This window comes from Pagrus pagrus (assembly GCF_965226575.1).
Source record: "Pagrus pagrus genome assembly, chromosome: 13".
NCBI classification, from domain to species: domain Eukaryota; kingdom Metazoa; phylum Chordata; class Actinopteri; order Spariformes; family Sparidae; genus Pagrus; species Pagrus pagrus.
This window is the reverse complement of record NC_140197.1, coordinates 25,940,138-25,957,157: the sequence shown is the minus strand read 5'-3', so window position 1 is coordinate 25,957,157 and position 17,020 is coordinate 25,940,138. Positions and strand designations below refer to the sequence as shown.

The 17,020-nt window shown below is 37.3% G+C and overlaps 1 protein-coding gene across 4 annotated transcripts; it reads right to left on the bottom strand.

Moving 5' to 3' along the window:
- Positions 1–80: 80 nt before the first annotated feature.
- Positions 81–15,270, bottom strand: unkl (unk like zinc finger). 4 transcript variants are annotated; one of them, XM_084372313.1, is made up of 16 exons: positions 15,179–15,270; positions 14,317–14,526; positions 12,041–12,217; positions 11,373–11,506; positions 11,136–11,271; positions 10,931–11,048; positions 10,499–10,583; positions 10,149–10,309; positions 9,518–9,706; positions 8,373–8,423; positions 8,062–8,239; positions 7,875–7,985; positions 7,532–7,768; positions 7,144–7,331; positions 6,306–6,563; positions 81–6,129 (listed from the first exon to the last, which is right to left on the bottom strand). In XM_084372313.1, the coding sequence occupies exons 1-16, from the start codon at positions 15,241–15,243 to the stop codon at positions 5,974–5,976; spliced, it is 2,454 nt and encodes an 817-aa protein (XP_084228439.1). In that variant the 5' UTR covers positions 15,244–15,270; the 3' UTR covers positions 81–5,973. The 4 variants fall into 4 exon arrangements, with proteins under 4 accessions (XP_084228439.1, XP_084228440.1, XP_084228441.1 ...); XM_084372314.1 differs by having other exon boundaries at positions 7,875–7,964; XM_084372315.1 differs by lacking the exon at positions 9,518–9,706.
- Positions 15,271–17,020: the final 1,750 nt, after the last annotated feature.

Below are 17,020 nucleotides of genomic sequence, written 5' to 3'. Positions count from 1 at the left end.
TCTGGTGACTTTTGAGGCATATGCAGTATTTTCCGAACTTTATTCTGTAAGTTGTGTTCGAGACAAAGAGTAGTCACACATTTCAGATGAAAAATTATTTTAATTCTCAAGATGATAAAAATAATTTTGTGAACTCTGTAAACCATTGCATAACTGTAGTGTAACAATTTAACAAGTGTTAACAAACTAGTAATACACTACAGAAAATATGCAGTACACAATCCTCAATGTAGAAAAGAAAAATCTAGTATTCTAAGACTTGCACCTATTTTTGTGTTCACAACACAAAAAATATCAATATACCAACAGAATAATTTCTACAATTATCGGTGGAGAATTTTCCTACATATCCATACAGCTCATCACAAAATAAGGGACATTTTTTTTTAATTATCTATAAATAATGTCTAAACCCACTGACATTAAGTAAATAAACCCATGAAATGTTGTTTCCTCAGATTTAACACATTCTCTATTAAATCACTGTATTACCCTGAGAAAAACACATTTCTTTCCTTATATATCCACATTATGCTGACAAATAGAAACTTTCAAACTTGCATTTGTTTTAGTTCTAATAAATTTTATTGAATAGCAGTTCACAACTAGATGCTACATCATAATGAATTAACTGCGCTCCATAATATCCAGTGACCTATTCATTGAATATTTAATTTAGAACAATACATTCAATATTTCAGGGCTTCAATGTTAAAATAACATTTCTACTGAAACTTTCTAAAGTATATGGAACAACCGGTTCCACATTCAGATTATTTACTTTTGACAACACCTGTTGTACTAGTATTTTACTTAATTTGAACAGCTCCATACATCACACTCATATACATGTACAAGATTGCATAAATCTTCAGGCTCCATTTTCATAATATTAAAAACAAAAAGACAACACAACAACTAACAATAATGCAAAATAGATTAAACTATTCCAATGCAGAGCATAATGATACATCTATTACAGTTCATTTACAAGGTTCTTCCTATTTGGTGCTTTTCCTTAAAAACAATTGAGTTTTTGGTGCCAAATAACAAATTGAAATCAAAATTGTGTACTGAATGGTTAAGTATTGCTGTTTTGTTTTTTTGAATGGTATGGCAAATACAGACTGAGACAGACGATTATCAGTCAATTAGAACAGTTTCTTCCTGCTGTGAAACTAACGAAGCAAATATCATTAGATTAGCCTTTTTTCTTTTCAGCTCAGGTGGCCTGAATGCACAGGATCATTTAGCAATCACATTGTGGTCCACAAAAATATTGTAAGGCACTGGAATTTTGATTCTAATTCAAACATGTTATATTTTTTCATCTGAGAATCAAGCCTCAGAGACATTTTCTCAATACCAATCAACATTATGTAATTATTAAAGGCACAGATGTTCTTGAAAGTGTAATTGGTCCGTTAAGAGATAAATTTAACAAATCTAAAGAAATGTAATGAAATGCAAGCTGTGCTTACCAAGTGAACGTTTGTTTCATTTTGTTTTAGAAAACTTGAATTGGGGCAAGCAGACCACTAGAGAGACCAACAGCCAACAAGAAGTTATAATAACAACAACTTACTTTAAATTATGTCTGTATCTGCCATTAATGTTTGTCACAATCATCATCTGTCCCCTGTCATTTTACAAAAAAATAAAAATAATAATAATAATAATTTGGACCACGGCTTTAAGAAATAGAAAACAAAGAAAGCACCTTACAGTCACTGCAGGCCGATCATGACAGCATATAATGCATAACCCTCAATTTCGAAAGTGATTGAGATTATGTAGTTAAACAAAATAAAAGATAAAAACTTCAGGACAGTAGTTGTAGTGAAGTTTATATGGCCACTTCAGAAGCACAAATGTCAAACACCTTTGACATTCCTTCACTGTAGACAACAATTTAACTGACACTGAATCCTCGCTTAAGGTCAGCATGTGCTAGCCAGTATTGCACAAACCTGCCATAAACGTCAATGTATACTTATCACAAAATCAAATATACAAATACACATTTTGTAAGGATCTGACCCATGCATTTTTGATCATTTGTGTATCAACTCACTATAGCTAACTTTAGATAGAAAAAGATGCCATTAATTACGGTTAATGAACATTATCTATTTAAGGTACTAGGTGATTACTTCTTTAAAACTTAATTTAGGTTTCTTAACTGAAATAAAACGAATGATGAAATGTAGTACAAAAGAAATAACAATAGTACAGGTCTTTGGTAAAACTGCAAAAACGGGCTCAAGTCCATTAATGTTGTAAGCAAAATCCATTAGCATAGTCCTGTTTACTCACTAAGAGGATATACTGTTATGTCCTACTGAATGAAATATCAAAGCAAAAATCCATCCGAAAACAGAATTCCTGCTGCTCACAATGCTGGACTGGACTCAGTTTCATCTGTATGGCCTCGCTGCTCTGATCTGACATTTATAGTTTTGGGAAGGACCCGGCCCTGTTCACATCTACAGGCTGATCTGTCCAAGAGCAATTATTTGAATTCTGTTCGAGGTTAAACTTTCCCTTTTGAACACATATTTGGACAGCTACCAGAACACCACTTTGGTTCATTTTTAGATTATCACACCAGACATCATTAATTTAGTTGGTTTCACAGGCAAATCAAAATAGACTAGAGGACCCTGTGAAATTAGCTGCATCATACACCGCTTTACAGCGTATGCGGGAAAAGAAATCCAAAAATACATTTACCTTCAGTCAATTCAAAAAAGGGACAATCTACAGCAGTACAGGTCTGTGACATCATTCTAAGTGATAATACAAAAGTACTGAAACTCTGACTGAAATGCATTTACAAATGAATAATTCAACCAAATGAAGATTTAGTCAAGTTAGATGCAGATTATTTCAAAGTTTCTGAAATCTGAGCTGTGGATGCACAACAACATTCAAACATCTAAATGTATAACAAGAAACTACATTAATACCTTTTCCAGCAGCAGCGAAGCTTGCAGAAGTTATTAAGCCTTTACTACACTAAAAATAAGTCAATACAAATATTCTGGCAGTGTGACACACCGCGAACTTTTTTTTTTTGTTTTTTTTTGTAGCTGGTTAATATATCGCATAACATGCAATACCAGAAGTATTTAGGCTGCCTTTTATGCTGTAATATAATCATGAAAATGCTAAAATAGCATAACCTTTTTCGATATTTTTCCTCTGAGTTGCTTAATTGTCATTTATGTGAATGTAAACAATGCATCTTCCCATATTTATAAGTAGCAAAAGGTGAACCTGGAGATACATGATTTTCTATTGAATTTAAAGCAAGAATAAAAAGATTTCTTAACACAGTAGAAGGTCATTTCAATTAGAGAAACCTAAGCACAATATCCTATGCAAATTCCAACTTAGACGTTAACTACGGAATTATTTAATCACTGCAGTTATTACAATAAAACAAGTTAAATTTACTGAACTGTTTAAAAAGCATTTTTATATGTTGCTATACAAATCCATGTGTCCTCTGTTTGCATACTCCCAAACGTTAAATTGAAAAACCTAGAATCAAGAGTGAAGCTGCACCAAAAGAGCACCACAACCAAGGAATGAGTGGGTGGGTAGTTGGAGGGGAGAGTGGAGATTCACTTCTAAGGTTGAAGTCAGGACACAGGCACTGACAATGTTTGTTTTCATTTATCTTCCGCAGAAATACTTAATGGGATTGGGCCAAACACACTGGCATATATTTATATTTACAGATATAGTCATAAACATGTCGATGCTTCTGCAAAGTTAAACAAGACCCATTATGCAAAAACCTGTGCACAAGCTTCAACTACTTGTGTTTGCTCTGACAATTCTACACATAACCTTTTCCACTAAGGCAAGGCACTTTAGAGTTAGAGGCCGATATGTTCTAGACAAGGTCAAGAGGCTAGATTCCTACAAAAATCACCATTTCAGGCTTTTCGCAAATACAATACATGCTTCTCTAATGGCTAGGCTATATAAATCTCTACAAAACAAAATAACTGATTGAATAACAGCCTTTACATGTAGCATGTGCCTTACCAATATTACAGCTGCTGGTTATGCCTAAAATGCATTTTAAATTTGCACTTATTTGATTGAAATTTTATAAATCTAACTATGAAAGTAGAAACTATTATGTACTTTTCTATGAAATCTTAATATGTAGAACCATGCCATGACTTAACAATAGGAAACATGAAATATTCAAATGGTGTTTCACAGTACACACAAAAGCTTCAGACATTAGCTTATATATAAAAAAAAAAAAATCTAAAAAAAGACACAAAAGAATACCTACAAAGCAGCTTAAAGCAAAATTTCTATATACCCTTTAATAAAGTCCCAGGTCAACAAAGTGCTTTAGTAAATAATCAAACTTCTTCAGAAAGTTGGTCAAAATCATGATGCTTGACTGGTTGCATTGAAAAGAATTGCAAATTAAAATTTGGGGTTTAAGAAGGTTCACTTTACTTAAAGAGGAACACTGCAAAATCTTTGAAAATGTGCCATTTCCTTCTTTAGTCTGATTTATAGATACAGGTGTAGTTCTGCACTTGTACCTCTTTGGATGTGAAACATCTCACACATTTGAAGAATGGAGCTTCTCGCTGTTGATCAGCTACCTATTTCACTCATCAGCTGTAGAAGCTCATTGCTCTGTAAATGGTATGTGTACACACATTTTTAATTACCTTAAATGATTTTTGAAGCTTCTTGATTTGTTCCTCTTTAATTAAAAAAAAAAAATCTGCTTTGAGTTTTGCCCATTTTATGTTCCACATCAGCGGACCACTTTCAACATTTACACAGTGATTTCCTTGCATTTGAGATCGCAACCTGTAAATATCTATGGCACAAGCTATTATTATGTTAAAATATCAGCAATGGCGTGGTCTATATTTCTGTATCATTGTGTATTCTGTTTGTCCATCCGAATGGGGAACTCTTAAAGGCCAAATTTCCCCTGTGGAGGTCATTGTGCTACAGGTTATCACCACATGATATTATTACAAAAGATACATTGTTTATCAAACTTATTCCTCCCTCAGAATGAACTGAAAAACGACCTGAATACTTATAGTATGACAACGCAATAGTATTTTTTATGTGTATTTTTTAAAACTTACTTATGATTGATTAAGATATAACATTAAAGTTACAGTGAGTGACCACTACACCTCTTTCTCCAAAAACAAGTATCTGTGATCTGATCAAATTTACTGAAACCTTTTATCGGCTTTACACATATTTCCACTGCAACTTCTGGAAAGTTAGGGTTGAAATGCAATTACACTTGCTCTGGGTGGACTTTTAAGTGCATTAAAAAAAAGAAGAAGCATCCTCAGGAGATCAGCGATTTATCCACACTAATACCGAAGCGTAGTAAAGTATTTCTAATCCATAAACAGCAAAACACGGTGGCTGAAATACAAACTTACACTCATTACTGTCTTTGTGTGTACAGCCTTTAGCCTGAAAGCTTATTGCTCCTTTCGCTTGTTTTAATCTGTAATTTTGTATTTATTGTAAGAGCATCTACAATGCATATTTAGAATTTTGTTTTGAGAAAGCACAGCACTGTGTGCTTGTATGTATTCATAACAAAGTGTAAACCACATGATTTATATCCTTTAGAGTGTCTAGGTCATTACTCAATAGCTGACATTGGTCATTGCAAGGTAATTTAATATTCTAATTGTATTATTCTTATTTGAGTGCTGTCTGGTTTGCCGAGTTAATGAGCACATAAGATGAGCAAAATCTATAATGACTGAATCCCCTGTACACAGTCTGATCTATAATACAATATGTTTTGTCAGTCAAGCATCATTTTATTCTAAATTAATTCAATTACTGTATGAAACAGACATTACTATCAATTAGAAAATGTAATATCTATTAGTAGTTTTTCAAAGGGCTAAATCTTTAAATAGTACCTTGAGTAATTCTACATCACCACTTCAATATTTTTGTTCTACAGTAGGGACATTCTGTTTTACTAGGTGCACAGTTCTCACATAGTACATAATGTTGGCAAGGCTGCAGAACAATGCAACGATCATGCTTTTGGCAAACTATACATTTCTTTGACTGAAGCTGATATATTACCTGTTGGGGAAGAAAAGAATGAATATCAGCTGCAACTTAAAAATACAGTTCATGCAGACTTTTCAAATAAGCATGCTTGATGACGAAACAGATAACTGAATGCTAGCCTGATAAAGCGCTTTGTAACTATGTACATGCTACGAATGAAATGCTGTGTGTAATCTAGTCTTTCTTACCCCATCTACAAGGTCTAGGTCATTACGCAGCTGACTCTGGATGGAGTGAAGCTTTGACAACGGGAGCTGGTCCAGCTCTCCGTAGCTACGTAGAAGAGGTGTCCCAGGGGTGCGACAAAGAACATCAAAGTCCCCTTGGAGCTCTTTCAGCTTGCGTTCTGTTTCCTCCCATTTCTGTTCTGCCAGCTGCCGCTCCACCTCAGCTGTTTTTGCTTGTTCCTTTGCTTCATGAGCATCTTTCTGGCAAGCTTCACAGGCCTGGAACAAAGTTGAGTCATGTAATTAAAAGACATACTTCCGATTAATGAAAAGGGAGATTGTTCTGATTAGTGGTGTAACAATTCAGAAAATGAGACTGAAGCTGCTTACAAACGTCTACGGTCTGCAGTCGCAGTCTAGTCTTCTGAAACCATGCCCCCACCAACCCACTCCTACCCTCTGCATCAAAACAACATCTCTTTTACTTCCCCTTTTAACCTGACTCACATTGACGTGTCTTATTGCTGTTTACTGTCAGTCCTTTTCCCAAAAGGACAAAAATTACTCAATCTGGACTCGTTCTGATCTCTAAAGCTCAAGTTTTGTTGACTGAGAGCCCACAGTAAACGGCTGCCTGCTTCTCTCAACTGACTGCCTTCTACATGGTACGATTACAAACATGTTGCATTGTACATACCTCCAATGTTTCAGAGACTTTTTTCCATTTTGACACACAAAAATAAATAACAATACAATAGCTGAACCGTGGCTCGGAAATCAAGGTGTACACCAAGTCTAGGCTACACCCCTGGTTATGATACAGTACGACATGTATAGCAATAATCTTTATAATACTGACTTGTTTGACTTGATGCCAGGCCTCCTCCCATTGTTTGATCTTCTTCTTGGCCTCGTCCAGCTCTCTAAAAAGGCGCGCCAGATCAGCGCTGCTGGTTGTGGAGGTTAGGCTGCTGAAAACTGGAGAGGGACTCGGTGAAAAGCTGCCACTTACAAAGTCCCAAATGCTGCTAGCCCCTCCGTTCAAGCCTAGGAGAGTGATGTGTTAAAGTCACAAGACCAAGCACAAAAGTGAAAAGTTAGTTGGGGCTCTGTGTGCAACTACAAAATTACACTTCTTAACTCACTTCCCAGGCATTTTTATTGAAATATAAGCCTTTGAGATTCAAATCTGAAGTCAAATGTTTTCCAGCTCACTTGGAGCTAAATGTCTGATACGATCAGCTTACCCAAAGAGTTCTGGGAGGAGGAGGTGGGTGTTCCCAGGAGGCCATGCTCTTGCTTGGCTAACATGTTTGAAGGTTGATTTTGCTGCGATACCGCCCCAGACAGCAGGGACTGTGATAGAGACTGGGAGAGGGAGCTTAGCGGGGAGGTGGAGAGTGATGATGAGGAATTAAAAGAGGACGATCGGGCTAGGGAGCCGGGAATGTTTACTGGCGCTGATCCACCTAGCACCCTTTGACCTGTGGGGACAAAGTATAAACTTTTACAATAAATTACGAGCAAATTATGAGGAGGCCATTTGTGATCGAACAGCTGAAAGTACTTAAACAATCTAAGAGTGCTTACTTGCGAGTCCTACACTGTTGTCTTGCTCCTCTAACTCCTTATCAAGAGATGCAACATTAATGTCACTGAAGTTGAGGTCCAGGGCGGATCCTGAGGGAAAACGAAACAAACCTGGCTGACATTTGGCAACAAAGTACAGAAGGGCATCAGTCAGCTCAACTGTTAGGTTAACTTTAAATACACATACCTATGACAGACTCCACTGTGTTGCTCCCTGGGTAGAAAGGAGTGGCTTTTGCATTCATTGTTGATAAGGTGGTGGGTGAGGAACTTTCTGAGCCAATACTGGAGGCCAAGCTGGATGTTATACTGGAGGTAAAGCTTGATGCCAAAGGGTTCACCGCAGAGAATACAGTATTGTGTGTCTAAATTAAAGAGCAGAACGCGTTTGTTTAATCCCAACTGTTATTAATTATAGTTTTAAAATGAAATAAATACATTATATATTATGCAATGTCATCAAGCTACAGCCACTAATGAACCGTTTTAAACACAAACCTGTTTTTCTTGGTCCATCAATTTCTGATCCATTTGCCCCTTGTTCTTAATCTGAAAATGATCAAATAACAGAGAAACAGCACATTTCAGGGACAAACATTTACACTCTAGACAGCTAATTTCACTTAAAAGAACATTTTTGCATTGTTATTGGCCACAGGCTGAAAAAGATCAAAAAGCCTATTTAAAAACAAATTGTTTGCCATCAACCATCATTCTTTTCTCCTTAATGAGGCTTACTTGGTGGTACACTCAAAAGCAGTGTTAAACACTACCAGTTTCCAGTAGTTCATGATTAATGTGGTAACTGTCTACTTAATTACATCAGAGTAGGGCTGCACAATATGGTTATACTTGCCATTATACTGACAGATACTACTATTGCAATCTGATTTGCGATGAATAGGGTTGAATTTTGTTCCATCACAATTTTAAAAAAAATACTAAAATCATGCTTATGTACACTTGTTGGGGTCCGTAACACACTTGTTTTCTTACAAGATTTGGAGGAATTTCTGCAGCACTACATTACTTATTTCTTATGCTGTTTTATTACACATTTACCTTACTTGCTATTTGGATATTTAACTTCGACAATGAACTGCAGTTTCAGTAATACTTCGATTGATTGTGCAGCCCTACATCTGATATGAATCAGGGGTGTGGGAACTGAACATGTAACTTGACATTGCCTGCCATCGTTAGCTCTAGGGGTTATTCAAACTGATTCCAGCGAGTCGAGGATAATAAGACAAACACAGCGTGGGCGGCATTCCTTCTGTGATTACAACATCAGAAAGCCATAAAATTAACCTAAGGGGAGCTTTTTTTCTAAGTGTGCAGGTTACAAAAACTCCTGGCTGTGTTACAAAATATTTTGTCAAGTTTGTTGTCACATGATTAATGTATTAACTACTCAATACTTTACTGCTTTCTCTCATCAAGAATGATCTCACAACTAAAATCATCAAACAGTGCAATTCATAGGAAAAAGAACTCAAAGTGATAAAATAAAAATGACATGGCAAATAATGAATGACAAATAAATAAAACAGTGATTCAAAATGAATGATACATCAAGTGTAAAGCCCTAAGTTCTCCATTTGTTATATTGTTCCTGAAGCTAAAGAGAGCAGTCTGTGTACCTGATCCTCACGTTCAAAGCCCGGAGCTTTGGGATAGTTAGACGTCAGAGATGAGACACTGGATGTGGTGGACTCTGAACATAAACTACTATTAGTTAAGGATTTGGGCCTGCTGATGGATCCCACTGGGGATAACAAACTGTCGCTTCCTGAGCTTGGAGTTACAGTTGAGCTATTAGAACATGAAACCTGAGAAAGAGAAGTGCACATGATCTTAATAAAATGATGATCAAAATAAATGAACAAAATAAAATAAAACCATTATTCTGAATGAACTATGAAGGTGATCTAGAATGAAAAGACTAGCTGTTTTTACTGAATTATTAAACTGCGCTGTTCTTTCAAAATAATGTAGTCATGAAATGTAAAACAGTTAAAGAAAATAGTAATAATGACAAATCAATGTGCAAAATAAAACAACAACATGCCAACAGAAAAATGACAGCATAAAAACAACACATATTGACAAATAAATGGCCCATTTGCATCAGCTGAATAGTGATTTAGGAAGCTACAACAACAGGCGTCCATATACATGAGAAATGTGCCTGCTCTTGATATCTAACACCCTGGTCCAGTTGATTCTGACAAATTTCTTATCAATAAGGACACAGCAACAAAGAAAACATACACTTCCTACTTGTCCGTTGCTACTGGTTGCGTTGGTGGAGTTGCCTCCACTGTTCCAATCACTGACTGGACACTCTGAATACTGAGAGCCCAGCTGGGACTGTGAACTTGACTGTATCACTGTTAGCAATGAGCTCATGGTCTCTTCTGTAGATGGAATTCCTGAAAGGATCAAAATAAATATAAAATCTTCATATGGTGTCTAAACAACGGGGTTGACTGTGCATACTTTAACACTTGGAAAAACCTAGAAAATGTCCTTACAAGTGCATATATACAATCGCTGAATAACATGGATTTGTAAATCTCCAATCGTGTACCAAGACAGTATTTGGAGAGACTTTGACTTACTTTCTACATGTGCAAATGCACAAAACGGCCCTCTGGGACAGTATCCAGTTTGTCGCATATCATTGCATTTGGTAGATTTGTAGATCTTAGAGAAAGACAAACAAATCACAAGCCAGTGAGATACAAGTTACAAACTCTGACCATAGAAAAAAAAAAAGCAATAGTGTTAAATCAGTGAAGATTCAATAACATTTTACTTTCAGTGACCTTTGTGTAGGCTATACATAAAATGCTTTTGAATGGTCAATTTGGAGATTTAATAATGTGATCCATTGTATATGTCATGACCATTGAGCTCAATTAACACACAAAACTAATAATACATTTAAAAATAATATGATATATTATAATAATAACAATCTGACAATATAACATAATAACAACTAAAAGCTCCTCCATCTTTTCATTTTCTAAAAAACTAAATTCACTCACCTCTGGGTGAAACTGCTGTTCAGTGCGAGAGTGACAATACTGGCAACTGTCTCCACTGTCACACTTTGAGGGCTCGCCCCATTCATCCCCATGTTTCACATTAGGACAAGGAGTTGACCTGCATGCAGAGTCATAGCCTTTAATGCATTGCAATTACACAACTTAATACCATTATTATTTCCACTCAAACCAAGTCATGTCTTACCTATACTTGAACTTTCTAGGATTTCTTCTTCGATCTCTACTGTTGTGGTAGTGGGGGCAAGCGTAGCCCTGTCTGCATAGTCTTGGGGGCTTAGTACATTGATCTGTTTTATAGTTGGCTAAAACAAAGTTGGTATCTGCAAAAAGAGTATTATATTAAATAAATACATTTTAAAAAAATATAAGTGTGTTTTTCAGTTTGCCTGAGACCAATATCATCATAGCGGGGGTTACTCACCTTGCCACCGGGGGTCTTCTGTCAGAGTTTTCTCAATCATAGCTTGGCTGGCTAATACACCAGGCTGAAGATCAGGAATACCTTCCCCAGACCCCAACTGTCCATTTTGAAGAGCCTCTTGTGCTTGGATCTCTCTGTACAAATAGAACTCAGGTTATTTTGATCTCCAATTCCTCAAAGTTAAAACAATATATTATCTTACTAAAAGAAACCTGCTTGTTGTCTAAAACAGTTCATTATAAAGATGAAATGCTAAATCACTGGCATCTCTTTACATAATATTATTCAAGCACCAAGAAAAGCAAACTAGATAATATTAATAATAAAGAGGTTCTCAATTTAACTCAACAGTAACAATTTTGTTTAGAGACATTTTGTTTTATAGTCTTGGATTCACTAACCTCACTCTAACCTGACTCTTTCAGCAGCATAGAGCTCAACAAAACATGTTTATTTAGTATCAGGTGTTTGTATTTGTTACGATAAATTGAGCCAAGCCTTAAAAACGAGTTAAAAACCAAACCATTAAACCTCTACAATACATCTATTCTGGTTATAGTATATCTGTCTACATGTCTAAACTGTCTGATTGTTCACTTCAGTTGTGAGGCTTGTGAGTGAAAAGCTTGGCAGAGAAGAGAGAAGCCACTATTTGCTTTGTATGTCACCTGATATCATAGACTGGAGGTCGGAGATCATGTGGCCCGTGAGCAAAAGCACAGTGGAGGCCATTCTTCACACAATGCCCTCGAGCATCCGTCTCATGGATACAAGTGCCAGTCTTGTAATAGCGTAGATGGTACTTGCGCTCTGTGTCACCAGTGGTCCGGTGTAAATAGGGACAGCTAAGGAAGGAAGGACACATTAAATAATTTAATATTTTTATCTAAATAAAACATCTGAAGGAACATCATCTGGCTTGATAATATAATGCAAAAAAGCCACAGTCCAAACCTCAAACCTGTCCAAAATAAACATAAAATATAGCATAAATATTTTTTAAACTGTATGATCTTCCTTCAAGTTCAAGAAATAAATGTAGAAAACAACTTTAAGATGTGTGTGCAGGCAATGTGTTTCACATTATGATTATTAAAAGCATGAAACAGGAAAGGACTGCACATAGTCTAAACAACTCATTATAAAACCACAAGGATCGTTAACAGTAATAAAAGGAGCAAATTCCTATAGCTGAACACATTTTTAATCAGGAATAAAACTCGACTGTGAATGTAGGGATGACACACCAGCAATGCCTCAAGACATGTATGGCCAATAAGCCTCTTGAATAAACCAATTTTTCCTTTCTTGAGTAGCAACAGTTGCTATAGCAACACATAAGGTCATACAAAAATAGCTCCCATTGGCAGAGGAGGAATTGTAAGGATTGGAGTCGTTCATTTTCCATTAATTCATCCTTTAGTTCAATAACCATTTTTTTTTTTCTATGTGGGGCTCAATTAAATGCTGTGTGTCGTTTTTAAATTCTCAGTGTGTTTATGCTGCAGAAGAATGGGTAAGGCCACTTCCACCTGTTTTGAGAATTCACATGTCTAGTGTTTCTGTGATTGGACAGTTTAGTCAATATTTAATTCACAAGCCTGTCATAAAATTTTTAAATACTGCTTTTTTTCCCACCATGATGACAGAGGACGAAGTATGCTATGTGCAAAGCTATGGAGACTGTACAGTATGGTCACATATGGAAAAAATATTAATATCTTCTTAGGGAGTCTATATGGAAATTATATTTTTAGAAAATATGAAGCTAGGGGCAAAAAAATGTTTATACACATTTCAAATCACATTTACCATTGGCTGAAATGAATAGCAGCACCAGTGAATATGACGCTGCAGGGCAGCCAGGGGCGACATCTCCAGTAATGAAAAAACAAACAAAAAAACAGCATGCACTGTTCCTAAATATAAACAAGATATCAGGTGCACAGTAGTGACAAGAACACAAACACCTCTTCTTCTTATTCATCAGAATCAACTAAAGATGGCCTCTGACTGATTGCATTCATTTTTATAATAATAATCATAATAAATAACAAGACTAGTTATTTGCAAGTGTCGGATATTTTTATGTTCTGTATCATCTCAGGTAGTTTTGTGCAGCAATGCCACGTAAAGGGTGAGTCAATAGGAAATGTTGAATTTGGTACAGAGAATGCACAAAGGGCAAAGAAACGTCCATTGTAATATTGAATCTGAAAGATACGTTTTAGATACAGCAAATGAATGATAAATACTGCTCACCAAGAAACTGCCAGTCATTTTATTTTAACAGAACTATATTGTTCATACTGTACTCATACGTACAGTTTTCCTTCTTATCTTTAGGGCACTGTTTCCATTGTTTTTTTATTACAAAAGGCCAGTCCTTTAAAAATAAACAGCTCCTGCACCAAACTGGGCTTTATAACCTGACTGACAGTTTATAACCTTAGTTGAGGCCTCATAATATGTCAATAAAAACAAAGAGCTTTCTTATCCTACACACGTGTGTCACTGTAGCCACAATAAACTGCTGAAATCATCCTCAAATAGTGTCCTCCAAAATGTCCAAACTTAAAAAAAGATGCATTCAGACCTCTGCTAATATCACTGCAAAACAGCTATTCCTCTTTCGTCTGTGTGAATCTAGGTTTCGTTTACTATCACTGTAACACTCAAGCAATAAAGTAAGACTTAAACAACTCCCATGAGGACACAACCCCGTCCAAAAGCCATTTAAGGTCATCTTAAGGAAGACAACAACACTTACCTAGCACTGATAAAATGTCCTGATAAGCTACACTCACTTTTCTGTACAATGTGTTGCAATGGTTCTCACCACAAACATGTAAACAAAACACCAGGCATCCATCAGCAGCTGCATCGTGGCACACCTACATGTCCAAGAAGCTGAAGCATGACACCAACTAACACGGGGACTTACTCATCGCCATCCGGGCAGATGCCTGTGGTCTCGTCGTACTTCGTGCAGTACACGTCGGGGCTGTAGTTGAAAGTCCCGTCTCTCCTCCTGATGGGTCGCCTCCGCCGCTGGTTGAGAAAATGCCAATTAAAGCACGTAAAGGGTCTGTGCTGCGTACACTTGTGCTGGAGGAACAACGGGCACTGCTCTGTCCTGAACTCCTTCAAGTATCTGAAACAACAAGGGAAAAACAACACAACACAATCAGGAAGCGGGTTTTATGACGACTTTTCAACTAAGAAATAAGTGGGGGGAAAAAAGTTCAGAGACAGTCGGCTGTCGTGTTGTGCTGCTAGCCCGCTGTGTATTTTGGGTCACTCGCGTTAGCTCGCTATTCACGGAGCAAGCTACGCACGTATTTCGACGTAACGCTCGCTGGAAGTCCCCGTGCGTACGTCTATAAATGTGCGTAGCAAGAGGGGAACTCAAAATAAGGCCGAGCTATTTACAAGCAGACTGGTTAGCGAGTTCCTGGCTAATCATTTAGCAGCCCGAGTTGACGGTGTAGCGTTCAAGCGCTTATTCAAAACAACCCCCCAACTCTGGGAAACAATCGCAAACGACTCCGTTGACGGTTAGCCCGTCGGTGAAGTGATTCAAGACGTCCGCGTTTGCCCACATTAGCGTCGGTGTCGTTAGCGCGCAGGTCGCTGTTTGCTATGTAACGTTAGGTAGTCACAAAGCCAGGAAAAGCACCATGTTTTCAACACACACGCACAAGAGTTGAGGAATGCAAGAAATGCCAAACGCGCGCGGGTGCACGTGCACGCAACATTTTCAGACGCGAGCGATTGAGTTGTTTGTTCGCAGCGGCTTTACTCACGTATAGTGGGTAGGTTTCTCGGTTTGAGGGGACGCATTGGCCGCCGTTTTCGAAACCGACGGCATTTTCAGTCAAAACAATGAACTGCGCATGCGCTCGGATCTGTTGCTCGCGTGCATGCACGTCCGCCTGCACGCTCGCTGAAAACACTGGGTTGGGGGGGGGGCGAGGGGGCGCTGTGCAGAGGAGACAGCGACATACTGCTGAATGTTAATGTGCTTTGGTGTGCTATATCTGCTCATTACAGTCCCTTATCTTTATCTCTACACCTTATGCTTCAAAGGAATGTTTTTATTGTTATTAAATAAAGGATTATTTTCCCCGAGAAATTGCACCCTTCATTTAAAAAAAACTTCAATTATCCACCAAAAAGTAGCCTATTTCAAAATTCATCTTCCTTTAACTATTGTCTACTCTATAATTATACTGCAAAAAATACAAAAATCCATTCATTTTATTAAATATAATGTATATACACGACTTTTATTGCATATCCATGCACGCGCATGTATGAACCCATATCCCAAACTAATTTTGAGTAGTGTATATTTTATGATTAAGGTTAATAATTTTGCTCTTGAAGCTAGCGGACAGGGCACCAATGAAAATATAACTTTTAATGAATAAATGACCTTGCCCCAGATAAGCGGTGGCTGTAAAGAACTTTTTAGTCATCCTTTTCAGCAAAATGCTTTCAATTATGATCCAAATTACCACCTGTATTAGAAAAATGAAATTAGAATTGAATGTTCTCGATACACAAGCGAACAACAACAAAGTTATGAATACTAAATGAACAGTTTATCCAATTAAGATTTCCTCAAAAGTTGTTTTTTTTACGGCTTTCAGATATTGCATTATAATTTACATACAAAATCATCACACCTCACTTGTGAAAATCACAGCTCTGATGAGGGTGAAGCTGTGTGTGGTGGAGGAGATGTGAAAAGCCTCACATGCTTTGCTCTCACGTTGTTTTCAGTCGCACTTGTTGCTCAAAATACTGCGATATAAGCTGCTCCTCTTCCTTTTATCTTTGTGATGCTGCATTTAGCATACAATTATATGTCACGTTGTAATGTATGATTTGGAGAAAACAGCCTGTGAATGTCATGTAAATTGGATGATGTTTGTCGTCACAGCACTCCTCTACCTCAGTAAGCTTCTGTCACAAATGCATGTAGCCTATGTGTTATGTGTGAGAGAAAGTGTGTGTGTGTGTGTGTGTGTGTGTGTGTGTGTGTGTCTTTTGGTTTCACTTCTGTTTTGTTGCGCTTGCTTTTATTGTGTGAAGCTCTTTGTGCTACATTGTATTTGTATTAAATGTGCGATATAAATGACGTCTGATTGATATCAGGCTGACCCACAACACAACATAGCCCCCTAGTGGACAGTTTGTGTCCAACACACACCACACATTGACAAGGCTCTTACAGTGGCCAAGCATTGAAAGTTCAGACTGTCATGCCCACCAGGAATAATGTAGGCGAAAGCTTTTTACAACTTTTCATCATCAAGGTATGAGGATGTGTCTTAGTGACTGTGAAGTCTGTGGCGTTAAATCTGTAAGGCAAGTTCATTAAAGTACGAGCCATGGAAATGGGTGGAAATGGCGGCAACATCTCAACTTTGAACCAAAATGGCAAACTTCCCGTTGGACTGAGGTTGTGGGTCCAAGAGGCTTTTTTGTGCGTTTGGTCACGATACTTATGCATGCCGAAATTCGTTAGTGTATGTGCATGTAGGAGGCGGGGCTTCAAGTTTGACAAAATGGCCGCTGTGAAACAGAAGTGGCCGACTTCCTGTTGGACTGAGGGTTAATGGTTAATGGGAAAGCCATAA

Bases quoted from the DNA above. Each gene is read 5' to 3' on its own strand.
- unkl (XM_084372313.1), bottom strand. From the start codon at position 15,243: ATGCCGTCGGTTTCGAAAACGGCGGCCAATGCGTCCCCTCAAACCGAG. The intron at 12,218-14,316 runs GTAAGTCCCCGT...TTCCTTCCTTAG, and splicing joins ATCTGCCCGGATGGCGATGA to CTGTCCCTATTTACACCGGA. The intron at 8,424-9,517 runs GTACACAGACTG...GATCATTTTCAG, and splicing joins GCTTTGAACGTGAGGATCAG to ATTAAGAACAAGGGGCAAAT.